The sequence below is a fragment of the Typha angustifolia genome, chromosome 4, assembly GCF_048772165.1.
Source record: "Typha angustifolia cultivar Huaian chromosome 4, ASM4877216v1, whole genome shotgun sequence".
Classification (NCBI taxonomy): Eukaryota; Viridiplantae; Streptophyta; class Magnoliopsida; order Poales; family Typhaceae; genus Typha; species Typha angustifolia.
Window position 1 is genome coordinate 3,478,347 of NC_133242.1, and position 15,005 is coordinate 3,493,351.

Sequence of the window (15,005 nt, forward strand, 5' to 3'; positions counted from 1 at the left end):
AAAGATTCACTAATCCTCTCGACATAAAATAAATGGATAATTATACTTGGATCATGAACAATGATCTACTTTTATTATTATATTTTTTTTTTCCTCTTGAAATCAAGTGTCAATCATGAAAATAGACGTCAAAATAGGCATCTCCTGAAACTATTTGTCAAAATACAACTAGTTATTTGGAGCTTTCACGATATTCAAAATGGTGAGTAGCTTAGCCATTTGTCAACCACTACGTTGTGGGCAGCAAGAATTGCCTCACTATTATTAATATATTTCAGAATAAGTCTTTACAACGATGCGTCCACGATGTCACATGCATAGATTTCCACCTCACCTGACAAAGAAATTTATTCTAATTCTTAAATATTAACTCTTTATTCTAAAATAATAATTATATTTTAAAATACAAATATTATTTCTTAAAAGTATATATTATTCGATGGACTAACTAATTATTAATTTACACGTGATATCTATAACATAAATTTACTTTATATTAAATCAAAATTATACAAATTAAAAATTCTTAATTTTTTCTTCATTTTGTATCACATTAAATATAATTATTACACATTTAAATTCACAATACTATTAATTATAGAAATAATTATTTCTAGAATAAATTCCTCAGTTTATAACAACAAATAAAAATTAATATTAAAATCTCAATCTTAAGCAGAAACATTTCACATTGTAATTATTTTACGACAAAACTTCTATTTTCCGTTAATTATATTTTTTTTTTGAATCAACTGTGACTTTGTATTACTTTCATCTCCTCGAAAGAAAAGAAAAAACCCTAGACCCATATATCCCCTTAATTAGATAATTGTTCATGTCTTTTCTGGAGAAAATATTAAGAAATTAATTAACTAATTAAAGGAAAGAAATGCCTTGCTTTCTCTCACTCTCTCACGTTAGAAGTGGATTTTGAAGAAATTAGAGAAGGGCTTAGCCCCCCTGAATTATTATTATTATTTTATGTATACCACCTTAACTTTTTTTATTATTCATATAAATATTTTGAATTAAGGAAAAATATAAAACTCTTAACTAAGAAAAAAAATATTCACAAGGATGTATGTGGGAAATAATGGTAGTTTTTTTTATAATAAATTATGATAGATTAGAGTTCTAAGTGAAATTAACCTTTAGAGAAGATTAATTTAGAGTTTAATATTTAGAGAAATTGGCATAGGCCACTAAGAAAGAAATGGAAGAATATATAAAGAAGACTGAGAGTATTTTTAGCTGAATATTAAGTTCAATTTTTTAAGATTATTTATATCAAAATCTTTAATAGAATATTGACGCAGTGGACTTATTGATGCATTTATATATTTTACGGGATGCATTTATTTATTTATTTTGAAGGGGGTGAGAGTGATATAAAACCATAGTTGAAGGGATTTATGATGTAATTAACCCTTAAAAAAACTGTAACCCAACACTCATTTTTCTAAAATCTTCATATAATAAGAAACTATTATTTTGACAAATTGGATTGAACTTTGGGCTACAATTTATTTAGCTCTATAAATGAAATTAGACACTTGATAACCTTAATCCCACATTAATCAAACTTACTAAGATACCCTTGACAAAAACATTCTTGAGGAAAATTTGGCTTTTGTAATGGCTAATGTCATTTTACATAAAGGTATTTTTGAAGTAAAGAAAGAAGGAAAGTCAGGATATTTTAGATAGTTTTAAAAATAAATCTTCGAATCCCACATGAAATCTTCCTGCTAAGGTTTCATAATTACAAACAACATAAAAATGATAGACAAATTAGAGGAGTAATATCCAGTTCTCAGACAATTTATTTTTATTTGACATGGTTCATTCATGTGAACATAGAGTATACTCCAATTCCCTCAAAAGTTCACAATTTATCTCATTCCAGTGTACTGTAGTGGAGATTAGCAATAGAATGTTGCCTTCAAGGAGAGGATTAAGAAGACAAACATGTTTCTACAAGGAACTAATATAATAAGTGCTTCCCAAGATAGGCATGGATTTACAAACTTATTCAGAAGGATTTTAGTATATGTAATTACCTGCTAAATTTGCAATGGAAAAGAATTAAGCACAACTCTAGCCACTGAGAACTAACAATACATTATAAGGATAAATTGAGCAGCAGTTGAAACAATGATGTGAGATTTTCTTCTTTCATGCGTACTATCTATGCTAACGATACTAGATTTCAGTCCAACCTCCTTAGTAAGTATGCCACTTGAACTTCCTTTGTCAGTGGCATGATCCAATCACCATAGAGGTCGGCAACTAAACTAGGTGTTATTTTGTACACTGGTGGACTTCCATCCCTCTCACAACCAATAGTCACCTCCTGTCCAAAGATTTTGGCCTTTGATTCTACCCTGTGTTGGATTGCTATTTCCACTGATTCGTATGTAAGCAAGCGCATCAGCTGATCACTGTCCTGGAAATCCCAAGAACAAAAGAGTCAAAGGTTAGAAGAAGATGGTAATACATATATCTGTTAGTTGGACAGTTTATTAAGCAAAGAATTCATAGAACATACTTGTGCTCGTATTGCAGGTTCATAGGAATCAGGGGACTCTTGAAACTTTGCCTCTGCCACAAATTTACCATAGTGGATTCTCTTTGAGAGTGCCTGCAAATTTAACGTTAATGAATAACAAATCGAAAGCCTTGAGGAACATATAAAACAGAAAAAAAACAAGGCCAAGAACAGATGGTCTCTAGGCAGTAAGCTGAGATTTGTTGTATTCTAAAGTTTAATAGAAAAGTCAGGAACAAAGATGCAACAATCTAGAAAAAATGGATGTTTAAAAAAAATATCATTGAGAAATGAGGACTTTTTGCAATTTCAATAAATAAAAGAGAATATAGTCTTCAACCTATGTATCAAAGACCAAGCGGTAATAGAAGCATTTTGTTGGATTAAATGCATAATCCATGAAGTTGCCAGAAAAAAAAGAAGAGAAATATTCAGTGAATGAAAAATCTGCTGGCCTTCATACCAAGTTTAGATTCATACCTGTAAACAGATTGTGTCACAAACAGCACTTGATCCACAATTACCATCATTTCCTTCCTTCACCAACCTTGGGAGAAGATTACTGAAATACATTTCCCATATCGTCTTGTTGATATTAATCGAATCAGCAATAGGATGTAGAACCTTGGTAAAATAGAAACACAAAAAGGCACTTCAGAATATTAAAATCTTTGCAGAGGTTCAATAAGAGTTACAACAGCAAAGCATAAGACAAAACAATAGTACGAACTGTCATGCAAAAGGTTGATTGGAGTCAGTTCACTCATCATAAATCAGAGGACTTTGCAACTTGCAACAATAATCTAGTAATCTATTTTTTCTTTTCTTCATTCCACAAACATGTGAGCTTAAGTAAGTTGGTGCCAACAAGACAAATTTACTTCTAGCTTGTTGATGTGGCAGCATTTAAGGCCTCACATTTTGTCATGAGAGTCAACAAAAGAGAAGACAGCCAAAAAGTCCTCATTGCCAGCGCACTCAAACAAACTGTGAAGGAAAGTCAGCAGAATGCTAACATTACGTCAGGAAACAGACATCATTTGTCACTGGTGCAACTGTAAAACTATGACAGGGCGGAATTTCTAGAAGTATCTTGTGGAATCTCACGAACAAAATTTAATCTGACCATTAACTTTCTTGGTTTGACTTTACGAGGAATATCACTGTATTATCTCATTTTGAAGATAAAGGCAGATTCGCAATGGAATGAATATTCTTACTTTATATTTGATTTAGTGTATGTTGGGCATAGACTTCATATCACCTATGGAAATAGAGTTAAACCTGCACGGGTCATAGTGGGAATTTGCAACATGACCTTAAATTCTTAGGCAGACTTTGAGGGTAATCGCATAGGTCATAGTGAGAATTTGTACCTAAAAGTTTGTATACACTCTCCATGAAATGCGTTATTTTTAACCATACGACTAAAGTGTAAAAAAAAATATATAATTAGTCAGTGGCAAGTAACTAAATCAATCTGCACACTCTGATGAAGAAAAACTGAATCTTGTGCCTTATTTAAAACCCAAGAAGGAGATTTCAGTTAAAGTCTCCTGAATATATTCACGTTTCTTTATTCACCTTGGGGTATTGCATAGGTGGCAACATAGGATCAGGCAAATCTTCCGGAAAGAACGGATGCTCATCTGGGCTCTTGTATCTGCCAACCTAAATAACAAATCAGAAGTCAGTAAAAGATGAAGGAGAGCATGTTTCATGATTTACCAATCTCTTGCTTGAGATCTGCACTCACCTGTGCATGTAGCTTCTCAGTTTCTCTAACCATGAATTCAACTAGAGAGCCTTCAAATCCATCCATGTAGAAAACATTGCTATCATATGTATCAGCATTATAGCAATACTGTGCCCTCTCCAAAAGGCTAAAGATTATACTATCTTCTTGCCGAATTAAAGAGTGTCTGATACTGTCCAGAGTCAAGCTTTCACTTTGATCTATTCTCTTCTTTTCCAGTCTAAAGATAAAAAGGAACCATCAAATGAAACCATAGTTACTATCTAGTGAATGTGACGCAAATAAACTCATCTTAGTAAGAAAATAATAATAATCAAAATAGATCTCTACGTCACCATACTAATCATGGGCTCATGGCCATGTTTAGTTTCTTACATGCACTTAAGAAGTACCGAATATTGCTTATCATTACATGATGTATGTCTATAAATTAATTGTTATTGATCATTCTATTAATTGTGATTAATCAGAGTGCTTAATTCTAGAAGCGAAATCAATAAGAGACAACCTCTAAAGATTGAGAGAGAGGAAGAAATATCAATGACCGTGCTATGAAAAATTGAAAAATGGGAAGACTAACAAATCTTTCATAACCTTGCAAGATGAATTCTTGTCCTAAACATCGAGCATCCCCTGCTCATAGTTAGATCAAGACATAATGTCTACTAATTGCTATATCATATTAAAAGTCGTCTCTGACAAAGAAAGCTTCCATTCAATTTCTATTTGTTAAATTTAAATTGCACACAAGATCATAAAAACAAAGACCCTAAAAAAGGTATCTCCGTCCTTATCAGAAACATTGACTACAAGAATATACGAAATAATGCAACACAATTAGATGCAAAAAAATAAAAATAAAAACATTAGAACCTAGCCATTTGAGAAATCGCATCGACAAATCAGTAGAACAAACTAAAGCCCCAAATTTAACCAAAAAGGAACCACCTTCGACCTAAACCAACAAACCCAGACATATTCCCCAACAAAGTTTGGACCTTTTCAATACCTGGACGGGATAGATATGGCGCTTTGAACTGAATGGAGCTTCTTCTGAGGCGAACCCGAGATAATAGATCCAAAGGTGGGTCTTTGCCTGCTTCGGAGGGGGAGGGCGAGGTCGAAGGGAATCTTAGGCCGCTGTGCCCTAAAGACGCGATGGATTGGGGAGGAAAGAGAGGGCTTCAAGGCCTCGAGCTCCATTAGAAACGACAAAGAAACTCGGTAGCTTCGAGAGCGGGACCGAATGCGTAAAGGGCAAGGAGAAAGGCGGAAGACGCGACGGGGACTAGGCTTAGAGAAGAAGAGTAACGCGGAGGAGAACTTTATAGAAGAGAGCTAATGGGACCGGTGGGGCCAAACATCCACTGTTGGTGAGTGTTAGGTGGGGGTTTTGAGCCGGGCTGGATTTTCTACAGCGTAACTTGTACGAAATTCCTGCAATTACGATCATGGAGTGTACGGCGGGATGTAATTGGACGAACCATTTGGTGTTAAATTGGAGGGGAATTTCCATTTAAATACCCTACAATTTCCAAAGAAATTGATTTCAAATCACAGACTATATTAACTTACTTAATGTTTTATAAACTTAGGTTATCTTATAAGATGGAAGATTTTAAGTTGAAATATTCGCAATCCCTTTTTAAATTATTATTTTACACATTATGAAGATTATAATCCTGACCGTTCCAATCAAATATAGCCATGAACTGGAATCAATCAGACAATAAATAAATAAATAAATAAATATAACGAATTTATCCCTCTTAATGTAATACAATATTTTATCTCCAGTATAACTTCTATTAAAAGTAAACAGAATAGTTTATTAAGGTGAGCCTACCAGTGGCCAAGTCAAATAGCAGCAGGTTTCAAACTAACTATAAAAGGCCTAGTTTAATTTAAATGTTCCTTTCTTTTAGGGGGGAAGAGAAGAGATAGTAGTCAACTCTGTACAGCCACTTGACGTAAAGTTGACATAAAAAAATATTCATGTATATAAATACATGTTTTTATTATATAAAATTTAATTGACACGTTATTTGCTTAAAATATAATAAAAGAACGACGCAAATAAAATTATAAAGATAAAGTTAAATTGATAAAATATAATTTCGTTATATTATTATATATTATAATCTCGTAGTAGAGTAAAAGGTGTAATTAAATTGGATGAAGTTATTGACTGAAATATATTTAGTTTTTTAATTTATTTATTAAATAGATAACACTTAATTTTAAATATTAGAATATGTCTATTTTACTAGAGTTTTAAACACTTAATTGTTAAAGCATTTAATCAGGTCTACATAGACCCTTTTCGTGTTTAAATTAGATGTGGGTAAGCTGTACTAATTTCGTACATCTTGGGTGTGAAAGGATCTAAGTATATAAAGGAAAGAGGGGGTAAGTAGGAGTTGGGCTTGACTTGCAGGCACAAAGCTCGCAACAATAAATTTTTCGGTTACATTGTGATTAATATATAATAAATTTTAGAGAAATTTGTATATAACACCCTAACTCTCCACGAAATTATGTTTTACCCTCTACATTTTGAATATTTGTAAATTACTATTAAATCTGCTAGTTAAATTTAATCAAACATCTGGATTAAATTAACTATTCTAAGAAATTATAAAAATACCATCAATCAAGTCATACTAAAAGGTATTTTAATTATTTTAAAAAATAAAATACTTAATAAAATATTCTCACGGTGTTAGTTCAAATCTATACTGTTCACGTGTTTGACATATGAGTTTTAACTCATGAAAAATTAACAGATAAATTTTATTGTAGCTTATACTTTTATAATATATTGAGACAAAGTGATACTAGATCAAATTATAGATAGATAAAGTGTGATTAAGTCTTATAATAGTCTTCAGGAGAAAAGTCTTTTGGCTCTCAAATCTCTTCCGGAAATTTGGAAGTTCTTCCTCTGCTCTATCTACCCCCACCAAGCTATAAAAGAACTCTCATCTCTCCTATTCCCCTTCCTTTGTTCCTTTCACGGATCTATTAGACTAAGCTCACTTTTTTGGAAAAAAAGAAGGTCAATGTATGCAAATAAAAAGTGCACATTGCTTATAGAAAGTAGATGCACTACGACTAAACCCTCGGTGAGATTATAACTGTATGACAAGTTTTGCTGGTTTGATTCTTTCTAAACATCGGAGTTAATGTTTATGTGGATTTTTCATTGAAACATGATAAGTGTATGACTTGAGTTTGTTGTGATATACTTTTTAAGAGCGTTGATCTAAATATATCAAGAAGATATTACGCTCTCGTCTAGTCCAGTCCAGTCTAGTCTAGTTACTATTTCTAAATTTCTAAATATTATTCTGGGTCTTTGAGCTACACAGGAGATCAAACAGAATCATAGAGACTATTTCTCTGCGAGTTAAAAATCACATAAAATGATTTTATAAAGTTTGCATCTACGGACCAGGTCCCAAATTAGTAATTTTCCCTAATGTTGTTGGAAAAGAAAAATTTGTCGGCAGCCTTGATTTGACCCTAATAATTTACCGAAAATGACCAGAATGCCCTGCACCGAACCCGCTTACGTACTACTGCTGCCTTCTAGACGAGCCACAAAATGCTCAGAAATTTGCATTTAACACCTTTATCTTTACGCCCTACATTTTTAATATTTATAATTATACCCCTAACGTTCTTAAGTTCTAGAAATATATAATAAACTTTGGAATGTTAAAAATATAAGGTGCAAATTATAAATATGTGAAACATAGGGTGTCAAATGTAAATTTTACATTTTTTTTTCTTTTGAACGGATTGCACGTTCGATCAATATTTTAAGGTCAAGTTTTAATAAATAAGGTATAAATTATATAATATATACAGCTACTATGCAAATAATATTATATTATAATATGTGATTCTGGTGATATTTTAATATATAAGGGCAGATATTTGTACCTTTGAATTGTACTCTATCATAGTCTCTATTCTAGAGTTTGAGAGAACTACCCAACTCCAGTACTTCCAGAATAATTTTGAATTATAATAGGTGCCAATGATATATTTTTCCTCCCCAAAATTTCGCTGTCTTACTCTTGATCCAATAATGTCATTCATCTTATTTTCAAACTTTGAACCTCAGATTAATTAATAATAATGATATGATAATGGTAATGGTAACGGTAATGATGACAGTGATGGTGATGATAATTAACGATGGAGATTCAGTGCTATTATTTTTAATCTAATCTTATTTTTAAACTCTCAAATTCAAAATAAAAATGACGAAAATGATGGTGATAATATGATTGAAAAAAGTAGTGAATCTTAGCTTGATTCTTGTCAAAATAAAGTGGGATTCAAAATTCAGAACTCAGCTGAGAGCGAGAGGTTGTTACTTTCAAATTTAAATGTCAAAAGACGATCAATTGATTACGTCTAACACGGTGTTAGCTAAGAGTGTCTATCATTCTACATTCAATCTTCATCAAACCTCGGAATCTAGGCTAGTCAGAACTTTTCAAAATCTATTTTTGAGAAAAATATAATTTAGTATTGATTATAGCCAAAAATATAAACTCTAATTATCTCGTGATGTCATTAAAATCTATTGTAATGTTTCTTTTAATTAGAAGGACCAAATTAGCTTTACAACAATTAGTTTGAGAATAACATTTTGGCCAAAAAGAAAAGAATTCTTAAAGTCTAAGTCATGTCATTAAGTCTCAGTCTCCATTCATCTCAAAATTTTAGGTACTTAGTCACTCCCGTAGATAAATGGGTTGAGAGTTCTCCTTCCTATCTAACTCTTTTTATTGGACAAGTCTTCTTGTCTCACTGAGAGGTGATCTAGAGGAATTATCACTAAATAGAAGTTTATGACTTAATTAGAATGCTACGAATTTCGATGTCTTCTATGAATTATTGCAGCTAGAACCTCCAATAATTGCTCATTTTTCATTTGGTGCCACGTTGTCACCTCTTTAGCTACGTAAAACCTCTCGAATAAATCTTCTGATAGTTGTCTATTTAGTTTTTTTGTTAAAAGAATGTAATATAATGGTCGTGTGATTAACTTTAGATATTTATTTTAATGGGATTTTTATAAATCACACCCTACATTTTGTCTATTTTGTGATTCGCATCCCGTCTTTGGAGATTTTATAACGCGACTCTTCCTTTTTATAGTAATGTTCATTTAACACCCTGAGTTAACTTAACCTAACTATAATCAAACAGAACGATACCAGAAAGAGAATATTCTGTTATAATCTATTATATAATTTATAATATTCCTAAATTATCCTTGTACTCATCTCTAATTTTATTCAGAACTTAAACCTCTATAATTTATTATCTCATAGCTCCCCAAACTATGAAGAACATCCTTAAATGCCAAGCTGACCTTAAAGCTTCCAAATCCCAAGCAGTAGCTCCCCAAACACCAAGCTATTGGAGTTGAAGGAGCTTGTAGTCGGAAGGTTGCAGCTTGGAATTAGAGCTTCCCAAAGCCTACATCACCAAAACATCAAGCAGTCGAAGGTTGAAGAAGGTTGCCTTCCGAAGTTGTCCAAACGACAAGAGCTTCTCCAAGCCTACATCACTCTTCCTAAGTTGGGATTTTGGGGTTAGTTTCTGTAATCATTTTTGGTTGAATGCCATTTTGGGGTTTTAGGGACAACTCAACCATATTTTGGAATTTTAGGGTTTAAAGATGATTCCTTAAGGGTATTTTAGTAAATTTTTAACTAAAGTCACATAAACCATATAACATGATTAATATCAGTTAGCTAAAGTAACGTTAGGGTGTTAAATGAATATTATAGGAAAAAATAAGGGGTCACGTTATAAAATCCCCAAAGATGGGGTGCGAATCATAAAATAGGTAAAATGTATGGTGTGATTTATAAAAATCCCTATTTTAATTAACTTTAATATTTTTTATTACTAAGATGAGAGGTGGATTAAAATGTCGTAGAAAAATAAATAAGCGGTGACATATTAATTTATTTAATTATTATTATTTTTTAAAATTTTCTTTAGAAAAAAGAAATTTAATGTCACGTGATTAATTTTTAACGCTATATTTACTCTTATTAGAGCATCTCCAATGCTTGGGCTCCAAATATGGAGCCAAAAATGGAGCAAGAGCCCGGTGCACTCCAATGCACCGGGCTCCATATATATTATAATAATAATATAATATATATTATTATATTAGTTATTTTAAATTGCTTAATAGATCATCTTAGCGTTATTATTTTTTTATTAAAAAATATATGGTTAGAAAACTCTCAAAGAGATCTTTAAAATAAGATTAATATTCAATAGTTTTAGAAGTAATTTTAAATTAAGAATTTTTTAATTAAACGTATCGAAATAAACATCGAAATAAGCATTCGAAATGTACTAATTGAACACTTATGGAAGAGGCACGGGAATGAAGGAATATAAATTTTAATGTAATTTTTATTTGATGTATTTTATTTTTAATGTATTTCATGTTTGATGTATTTCATATCTAATGTATTTTAATTTTTAATATTTACATTGGGCATAATTTTGAGTAATTATATTTTAGGATACATAATTTATTAGACTTATTTTTATAAATAATAAAAATTAATTAATTTAAATTAACTCAAAAATAATTTAATATTAGACTCATTTTTATAAATAATAGAAAAATTAAAATTAAAATTAACTCAAAAGTAATTTAATATTAGACTCATTTTAAAGGTCTCGGTGAGACCTTTCCAATGGTATTATTTTTGTTAAAAATCGATTAGTAAAACTAATTATATACTTAGTTTAACTAACTAAATTATTTAACAAAGGATACAAATGGAATTAAAATTATTGAATATAATACTTATTGGGCAATTTTGACATTTTCAAAAAGTTGATGTGATAAATGGAGCCCGGCTCCATTTTCATGGTGGGGCTCCAAATTTGGAGCCCCACTATTCATGGCTCCAAATTTGGAGCCCCATATAGAGCCCGGTTGGAGCTCCACCGGGCTCCAAATTTGGAGTTTTGGAGCCCGGTTGGAGATGCTCTTATAAAGGAAAGAAAGTCAACAAAATTGAAAGTAAAATGATTATTTTATCTTTTTCATTAATATATTAGGGGTGAGATATTTTCATTGGTTCAAAGTGTTAACGTATTATTTAGTTTTAGGCTAAGTTTCGAACTTAATTAGTTAATTTTAATTTTTTTAAAATAAATTTAATTAGATATAAAAAAGTTAATTATTAAGAGTCTCCGAACTAATTAAAAGCCCCTAAACTCAAATTAAATAAGGCCTAAATGTGTTAAAAATGAGTAGTTTTAAAATTATATCTCAGGTTTTGACTTTTAAAATTTCGGATTCAGTAAAAGGAATCTTTTCGGGTCGGACTGAGCTCAAGCGAGACAGATACCACTGTTTCTTTTTCAATCTCTCAATTCCTTCCCTCTCGATTCTCGCTGTCTTTATCTCTTGGCGAAGTGGAGAACTCCTTGGCTGCGAGCAAAGGGAGCTCTGTAATGCACACATCAATCCGCTCCCCGCAATGGACTTCCCACCGTAGACGCTTCGAGCTCCATCTCTCCGATCTGCACAGGTGCTCCAATCTCGACCAGCTCAAGCAAATCCAAGCCCAAGTCTTCAAATCCAATCTCCACCGCGACCCCTTCGTCGCCCCTAAGTTGATCTCGTCCTACTCTCTCTGCCGTCAAATCCTTCCCGCGCTCAGTGTTTTCAATCAAATCCCACAACCCAACACGCTTTTGTACAATACCGTCATCCGGGCATGTACCCACAACTCCCTTTCATCCCTAGCCTTCTCGGCCTTCTTCGACATGCAGAAAAATGGGTTCTTTCCTGATAGTTTCACATATTCTTTCCTCCTTAAGGCTTGCTGCGGACAATCTTCGGTTACCCAAGTCGAGATGATTCATACCCATGTCGTAAAGTTGGGTTATTTATCCGATATCTTCGTGCCCAACTCGCTAATTGATTCCTATTCTAAATCTGGAGACGTGGGAATTGCTTCTGCTAAGAAGGTATTTGACGGAATGACTGAGAAAGATATTGTCTCTTGGAATTCTATGATAGCTGGGTTGGTTAGGATCGGAGAGGTGCAAGAGGCACGCCGGATGTTTGACGAAATGCCTGAGAGGGATACTGTAACTTGGAATACTTTGCTGGATGGCCATGTGAAGGCTGGTGAAATGGATGTGGCTTTTGAGTTGTTTGAGAGGATGCCCGAGAGAAATGTTGTTTCATGGTCATCCATGGTCTCGGGCTACTGCAAGAAGGGTGACATGGAGATGGCCAGACTGTTATTCAATAAGATGCCGGTGAAGAACTTGGTCTCTTGGACCATAATGGTTTCGGGGTACGCCGAGAAAGGACATGCAAAAGAAGCTTCTAGCTTGTTTGATCAGATGGTTGAATCTGGATTCGAACCTGATGTTGCTACCATAGTGAGCATATTAGCAGGTTGTGCAGAATCTGGTTTGCTTGTTCTGGGTCGGAGGATTCATATTTATCTTGGGCAGAGTAAGCTAATGTATACAGCAAGTGTGTGCAATGCACTAATTGATATGTACTCAAAATGTGGGTGCATTGATTTGGCATGGAGCGCTTTTGAAGGAGTGGTCAACAAGGATTTAATATCTTGGAACTCTATAATTCAGGGACTTGCTGTCCATGGACATGGAAAGAAGGCATTGGATGTCTTTCTTCGAATGAAGAGAGAAGGAATCAGACCTGATGGTGTGACATTCATCGGTATTCTATGTGCTTGCACACATGAGGGGCTCATTGAAGAGGCTCGTCAGTTCTTTGCTAGTATGGAGAGGGACTACGGCATTGTTCCACAGGTTGAGCATTATGGATGCATGATTGACCTTCTTGGGCGAGGAGGCCTTTTAAAGGAGGCCTTCGACCTGACCAGGATCATGCCATGGGAACCCAATGCTATTATATGGGGTTCTCTTTTAGGTGCATGCAGAGTGCATAATAATGTAGCTCTAGCAGAAGAAGCAGTCAATGAGCTGATCAGGTTGGAACCATCAGATGCTGGAAACTATGCCATCCTGTCGAATATCTATGCAGCTGCCGGCTGCTGGGAAGGCGTTGCTAAGGCAAGGAGTCAGATGAAGAACACTGGGGTGCAGAAGCTAGCAGGGTCCAGTTGGATTGAGCTCGGTGACATAGTCCATGAGTTTACTGTCGGAGATAGAACTCATCCACAATCTGATAGGATTATAGAGATGCTTAATAGGCTGGGGAAGCATCTTAAGCAAGCTGGATATGTTCCTAGGGCTTATCCATAAGGTCTCTATGCAAGTTCCTGTAATGCAATCTAGTGAAGGATAACGGTCAAAAAGACCATACCTTTGAGTTGAAGAAAATGCCACTGATTCGCTGCATTGCCTTTGTAAGAGTGCTTCTGAGCAAGTGCATTGCACTATGGTTTCACAACAAATGTGGATTCACTGCACTGACAATGCTTCTTGCAAACTGATCATGTAGCATGTTCCAGGGAACATTAATCTTGAATGTAAAGAGATGAAAGCGACTAAAGGGAGGCACTGCTCATAGTTGATTTCAGGTGTACAAATTTTGCATCTTCGCCACTCCATGAGAACTTTAGAAGCTGATGGTAACAAAGCTAATTTTTCCTTCTTATTTAATTTCTTCCTAGATTAAGAAGAGGGGGTACATATGATTTGGCTACCTCTGTAGGAAATGTGGTTGAAGTCAAAGTGCTATCTCATGGAAACCAAACTCAGAGTCAGCAGCAGTGCCAAATGCTGGGGCATTGCTCAATTTACTTGTGTGACACAGCAAAAAGAATGAACCAAGCAAGTACAGAATGATCATTATGCTGATGAAATTAAAAGAAGCAGCTTCTTATGTAAGAAAAGAAAGGTAGTATTCATATTAATGCTCAGTGCTTATTGCTTCATTCTTAGAAAGGTCTGTCTGGCCTATAAATTGGATAAATCTTCCCTTTGACCTGCTTACATATTTGATATCTAGGAAACAATGTTTAGTGCAGATATATGTACAATATGAACTTGCTGACATGAATATATATAGTCATTTTAATTTTTAGCATTTGATCTTATAGTACTGTTTGATTGTCCATATCTTTTTTCCCCCTTGAGAACAACCATTGGGTGATACAGTTAGCTACTCTTTAATTCATCTAAGCTTCTTGTTTTCCCCTTTCTTCTTAGCTAGCTGAGAGCAGGCTGAGAAAGACCTTATGTGCATTAGTTGAATTTTATGCTTTGATTATAGAAGCAGGCAAGATTGCTTTGATTTACTCCTACATTAGCTAGTGAACAGTGAAATTTAGTTGCCTCCTATACTTTCGCATCAACCCACTTTGTAAATAACTTCTGTAGGCAGAGTAATTGGCATAAAAATTTTTAGACTTTCTAGATTTTTTTTTAATTTTTTATTAAGGAGCTGAAAGCCAGCTAGCTAGTACAATAGAGGTTCCATTTGACCCGGCCAATCCTGCAGGAGGATTACCTCTAATTCCTTTGCCAGTAGGGATCCATCTCCCCAAACAATCCTATTTGTCACTCTTCTACCTTTTTTCCCCGGCCCAGTCAGTCTATGACAAAATTTGACATTCTATTTGCATCTAACCCTTGCTCATTTACTCCCAAAATTTTGTACTATGCCAGAAGAACATATGCAAGAAC

The 15,005-nt window shown here is 33.8% G+C and overlaps 2 protein-coding genes across 4 annotated transcripts; one reads left to right on the top strand and one right to left on the bottom strand.

Moving 5' to 3' along the window:
* Nucleotides 1–1,954: 1,954 nt before the first annotated feature.
* LOC140759694 (chorismate mutase 1, chloroplastic-like) lies at nucleotides 1,955–5,611 on the bottom strand. Its single transcript, XM_073096326.1, has 6 exons — nucleotides 5,314–5,611; nucleotides 4,305–4,524; nucleotides 4,133–4,219; nucleotides 3,029–3,172; nucleotides 2,549–2,641; nucleotides 1,955–2,446 (listed from the first exon to the last, which is right to left on the bottom strand). Exons 1-6 carry the CDS (start codon nucleotides 5,505–5,507, stop codon nucleotides 2,210–2,212), a joined length of 975 nt encoding a protein of 324 aa, XP_072952427.1. The 5' UTR covers nucleotides 5,508–5,611; the 3' UTR covers nucleotides 1,955–2,209.
* A 6,107-nt stretch (nucleotides 5,612–11,718) lies between these two features.
* Nucleotides 11,719–14,379, top strand: LOC140759050 (pentatricopeptide repeat-containing protein At3g29230). Of its 3 annotated transcripts, none has more exons than XM_073095514.1 (3): nucleotides 11,719–13,723; nucleotides 13,819–13,948; nucleotides 14,032–14,379. In XM_073095514.1, the coding sequence occupies exon 1, from the start codon at nucleotides 11,823–11,825 to the stop codon at nucleotides 13,617–13,619; it is 1,797 nt and encodes a 598-aa protein (XP_072951615.1). In that variant the 5' UTR covers nucleotides 11,719–11,822; the 3' UTR covers nucleotides 13,620–13,723; nucleotides 13,819–13,948; nucleotides 14,032–14,379. The 3 variants fall into 3 exon arrangements, with proteins under 3 accessions (XP_072951615.1, XP_072951616.1, XP_072951614.1); XM_073095515.1 differs by having other exon boundaries at nucleotides 13,829–13,948; XM_073095513.1 differs by having other exon boundaries at nucleotides 11,719–13,948.
* The last annotated feature ends 626 nt before the right edge of the window (nucleotides 14,380–15,005 follow it).